The sequence below is a fragment of the Penaeus chinensis genome, chromosome 21 (genome assembly GCF_019202785.1).
Source record: "Penaeus chinensis breed Huanghai No. 1 chromosome 21, ASM1920278v2, whole genome shotgun sequence".
NCBI lineage: Eukaryota > Metazoa > Arthropoda > Malacostraca > Decapoda > Penaeidae > Penaeus > Penaeus chinensis.
The window spans coordinates 4,197,519-4,202,518 of NC_061839.1; the positions used below are offsets into that span (position 1 = coordinate 4,197,519).

General features: G+C 53.4%; 1 protein-coding gene across 2 annotated transcripts in view; it reads right to left on the bottom strand.

The window, feature by feature from the left end:
• The window catches only part of LOC125036344 (rho GTPase-activating protein 8-like), a 96,696-nt gene that overhangs the window by 53,521 nt on the left and 38,175 nt on the right, over window positions 1-5,000 (bottom strand). The window contains exon 2 of one of the 2 annotated variants that reach the window (XM_047628901.1): window positions 4,442-4,552. The exons of the other annotated variant lie outside the window; for it this stretch is intronic. Coding sequence (XP_047484857.1) covers window positions 4,442-4,552 — 111 coding nt within the window. The remainder of the gene's footprint in view (window positions 1-4,441; window positions 4,553-5,000) is intronic. 2 annotated transcript variants of the gene reach the window in all.

Genomic DNA, 5,000 nt, shown 5'->3' on the forward strand with positions numbered 1-5,000 from the left:
AGAGAAGACGAAAACCGAGAAAGGGAGACGGCTTTACCTACGCAAATCACCGAAATCCCCAACTCCCATCCCCCTCCTCCCGGCTTCCCCCACCCACACCGTCCCAGGCGCGAGTACAGCGGGCGGTGACGTCACGCTGCGGTTGAGCACTGGATACACCACAACCGGTTGCGACGACTCCGCCCTTCCCCCTATGACACGACCTGCAGCACATAATCCCGTGCATTCAATCCCGTGCTCTCCCCCCTTCTCTCCTCTCCCTTTCCCCTTATATTCTCCCCTCCCCCCTCTCCTCTCCCTTTCCCTAAATATTCTCCCCCCCCTCTCCTCTCCCTTTCCCCCTATATTTCTCCCCTCTCCTCTTCCTTTCCCCTATACTCTTTCCCCTATACTCCCCCATCCATGGAAGTCTTTCCTGGGAATTCAAACTTTGCATTTCGTAGATCCGTACAGACCGCGCATTAAAATATTCCCCCTTTCCGCCCCTCTCCCCACCCATCACTCTCTCGTCCCTCTCCCCCACCCATCCCTCTCTCGTCCCTCTCCCCCACCCATCCCTCTCTCGTCCCTCTCCTCCACCCATCCTCCTCTCGTCCCTCTTCCCCACCCATCCTCCTCTCGTCCCTCTCCCCCACACATCCCTCTCTCGTACCTCTCCCCCACCAATCCCTCTCTCGTCCCTCTCCCCCACCCATCCCTCTCTCGTCCCTCTCCCCCACCCATCCCTCTCTCGGCCCTCTCCCCCACCCACCCCTCTCTTGTCCCTCTCCCCCACCCATCCCTCTCTCGGCCCTCTCCCCCACCCATCCCTCTCTCGTCCCTCTCCCCCACCCATCCCTCTCTCGGCCCTCTCCCCCACCCATCCCTCTCTCGTCCCTCTCCCCCACCCATCCCTCTCTCGGCCCTCTCCCCCACCCACCCCTCTCCCCCACCCCTTCCCCTCCTCGAGACACAGCGGTATCGAAGCGGTAATTAAGGCCAGGTCGTCTGTCTCACCTTGTTTGCCCAAGACGCCATTAAACACTCGAGACTCTCTTCAAGTCCCCCGTGATCTCGGGATTAAAGGTGACTCTGGGGCGACGCTACCGCCCTCTCACCTCTCCCCCCACGCCCCCTTCTCTTCCCCCTCTCCCCCGCCCTCCCTCTTCACTCTCCCAACTCTCCCCGACCCTCCCTCACTCTCTGACGTCACCTTCACTTACGCCCCTCTCACCCTCCCTCCTCACCCCCCCCCTCATCTTAACCCCAACTCCCTACCCCTCCTCTTCTCGCTTACTCTCCCCCTCCCTCTCTTTCCTTACTCTCCCCCCAACCCCAACACTTCCCCCTCTCCCCCCGCCCCTACGCTCTCCTACCCCAACCCCCTTCCCCCTAACCCTCCTCACCCCTCCCATCCCACCTCCAACCCGCTATACCCCCCACCCCTTCCCACTCCAGACTTGGCACTCCAGGTTCACAAGCGTGCCTCGGATTTCTACGAATGAATTCCCATCGATAATCCTCACGTGTTAGTCTCTCTGATATCTCTATCTCTATCAATATCTCCGCATTGTGATTCCCGTAAATTCATTATCTATAACCGCCTGGATATATTTCATCCATATTCACCACGCGCAAGACACTACAAAATCATGCACACTTATGAGACACAGTTGTCTCACGCAAAGGAATTCTGAAAAGGAGGCAGACAAAACAATGTGTGTGTGTGTGTGTGTGTGTGTGTGTGTGTGTGTGTGTGTGTGTGTGTGTGTGTGTGTGTGTGTGTGTGTGTGTGTGTGTGTGTGTGTGTGCATATATATACATATATACATATATATATATATATATATATATATATACACACAAATATACATACATACACATACACATACACATATATGAAATGACCTTCACCCTTGACCCTCGGACGTAATTAAAGACGAATCACATTATATAACAAAGAAAAAAATCACTAAAGTCTTTAGATAATGATACCACCGGCTGCTTCTTTTTTTCCTTTCATTTCACATCACGAAGGAGGAAGCTCTAGGTCTCAACAAAAAACAAAAAAACAAAAGTGAAACCTAAAGAAAGATGATGACAGGGAGACGCTAGGGGAAAGAGGGGGGAGGGTGCGGGGGGAGGGGGGGAGGTTAGCAATACGATAAAATAAATTGATTTAAAAAATGACCAAATATATACTTACGCTTTAAATCTTAACCATATGCGCTAAAACAATTTTGCAATAAAATAAAAAAAACAGACTTAGTCATAAAAAAACAGACTTACTCTCTTAAAATATTATATAACAAACATTAGTCGTATTAGAACAAACACACCAAAATGCAACAAAAACAAGAGAACTCATATTAACAAACAAACAAGACAGCAACGGAAAGCGCAATGTTTCACGACACGTAATAAAAGACAAGCACTTGAACAAAAAAAAACGTGACTCAAGGGCCATTTATCTCCAGATCTCAAAGCAACAAGCAATTGACTTTCAGAGGAAAAAAAACAAAAAAAAACAGGCAGTGAAGATTGCGAGAATGAGCAGGAAAGAGGATAGGAGGAACGGAACAGATGGAAATTGCGGTCGGATTTGAGACATGTATAATTTTCCTTTCTCCCTTTCTCTCTCTCTCTCTCTCTCTTTCATCCACTCATTCCTTCTCTGTCTGTCTGTCTGTCTGTCTGTCTGTCTGTCTGTCTGTCTGTCTGTCTGTCTGTCTGTCTGTCTGTCTGTCTGTCTGTCTCACTCTTACTCTCAACCCTCACTCACTCACTCACTCTCACACTCACACTCGCACTCGCACTCGCACTCGCACTCGCACTCGCACTCGCACTCGCACTCGCACTCGCACTCGCACTCGCACTCGCACTCGCACTCGCACTCGCACTCGCACTCGCACTCGCACTCGCACTCACCCACTCACCCACTCACCCACTCACCCACTCACCCACTCACACTCACCCACTCACACTCACCCACTCACACTCACCCACTCACACTCACCCACTCACACTCACCCACTCACACTCACCCACTCACACTCACCCACTCACTCACCCACCCACTCTCTCTCTCTCTCTCTCTCTCTCTCTCTCTCTCTCTCTCTCTCTCTCTCTCTCTCTCTCTCTCTCTCTCTCACTCTCACTCTCACTCTCACTCTCACTCTCACTCTCACTCTCACTCTCACACTCTCTCTCACGCTCACTCTCACGCTCACTCTCTCATTAACTCTCTCTTACCCTCACTCTTTAATCTCGTCGCTTCAATCAAACGCAGTGACTAGGACTGGGACCACGTAAATCAAGCCGACGCAATTCATGCAGATAAGCAAGGTGGCTCTCATTAGGGAATGAAGGGGGAGGAAAAACAACCAAAAGCACAACGAAACGAGAAGCGAAAAGGAAGAAGACGAGCGAAGAAGGGAGAGGAAGCGAAAGGAAGGAGAAGGATTTTGCGATATCTCCCTCACCCCACTCCCCCTTACCCCCCACCCCCCTCTCCACGCCTCCCGACTGCCGAGGTCGCATTGGAATTGACAGATGCAATCTCGCGGCCTGGAGTGCGGACCAAGGGTGATAACCGAGGTGGGAGGGAGGGAGGGAGGGAGGGAGGGAGGGAGAGAGAGAGAGAGAGAGAGAGAGAGAGAGAGAGAGAGAGAGAGAGAGAGAGAGAGAGAGAGAGAGAGAGAGAGAGAGAGAGAGAGAGAGAGAGTGAGTGAGTGAGTGAGTGAGTGAGTGAGTGTGAGTGAGTGTGAGTGAGTGAGTGAGTGAGTGAGTGAGTGAGTGAGTGAGTGAGTGAGTGAGTGAGTGAGTGAGTGAGTGAGAGAGCGCAAGGCAATGGGAAAGGCAACGAATAATGGAACAGAGAACGAAGAAAGGAAATGTCAAGCGCCAGAGGGGAAAGGGGGGGGGGGGGCTCACGAGAACGTCTTTGTTGGGGCTTACTCACACACACGTGACAGTGCCATCGCCCTCGGGCAGGAGAGCGGGGAAATAATGCAACATGCAATCACTCCCGTATCATGCAGAGAGGTCGTGTCGGCGGTGCAAGCAGCTGGGCGGGGAGATCTAAGCCTCCGAGGAAACCTGTGTTAGTTAAAGTGAGTGAACAAACAAGTGCCAGCTAGGAAGCGGGCGGTGCGGGGCGCCAAGCCATGCATGCAGAAGCTTGTGCCTGACGGATGCGTGCGTGCATGTCGCCGTCGTTAATGCGTGAGTGAAGTCAGCCATGCAGACCACCAGCCACCAAGCAGACCGCGGCGGATGCAAGCGAGTCATGCAGCGAGAGCCGCGGGCAGGAGGAGGCAGCAGGAGCCATCCGGGCAAGCAGGCGGGCAGGCAGTGCATGACGTAGGGGTGGCTTGGACGTCGTCGCGGCCAGCAGCCTGGCGGAGGCGAGAGGAGGCGCTCCCGGAGGCCGTGGCCGCCGCCGCCGTCGCCGTCATCTTACCGGTGACGGAGGAGGCGCTCTGCAGCTCCGTGTCGTCGAACTCCAGGTTGGGCTCGTAGTCGTGGTAGTCGCTGAGGCTCGGGTAAGGATCCTCGTTGTCCCCGTACGAGGCTGCGCGGGCGGGCGGCGCCGAGGAGGGGGAGGGCGGGCGTCGTGGAGGAAGGAGGGGCGGAGGCGGCGATGCAACCGTGGGCGGGAAAAGCGCACGGGCGGGCGGGCGGGCGAAGGGGCGGCCGGACGCACGGGCGGCAGGTGAATTAAAAGGGGGGAAGAAAAAAATATACACGTTAGCACTACAAAGTCTGGACACCCATACGCTACATCTACGCATACAGCTGATGTTGTTGTTGTTGGCCCTTACACATACACAACATTACTGAAGTGGTTAGTTGCTACAAACTACTTTTTTACACCGTATGTACACCCGAAAATAACACAGAAAACCACAAAACGCTTGCCCCAAAGACAACAAGATCTGCAACGAAATACAGAAAGACAAAAAAGAAGAAAAAGAAAAGAAGAAGACGAAGAAAAAAGGAGAAAGAGAAGGAGGAGGAGG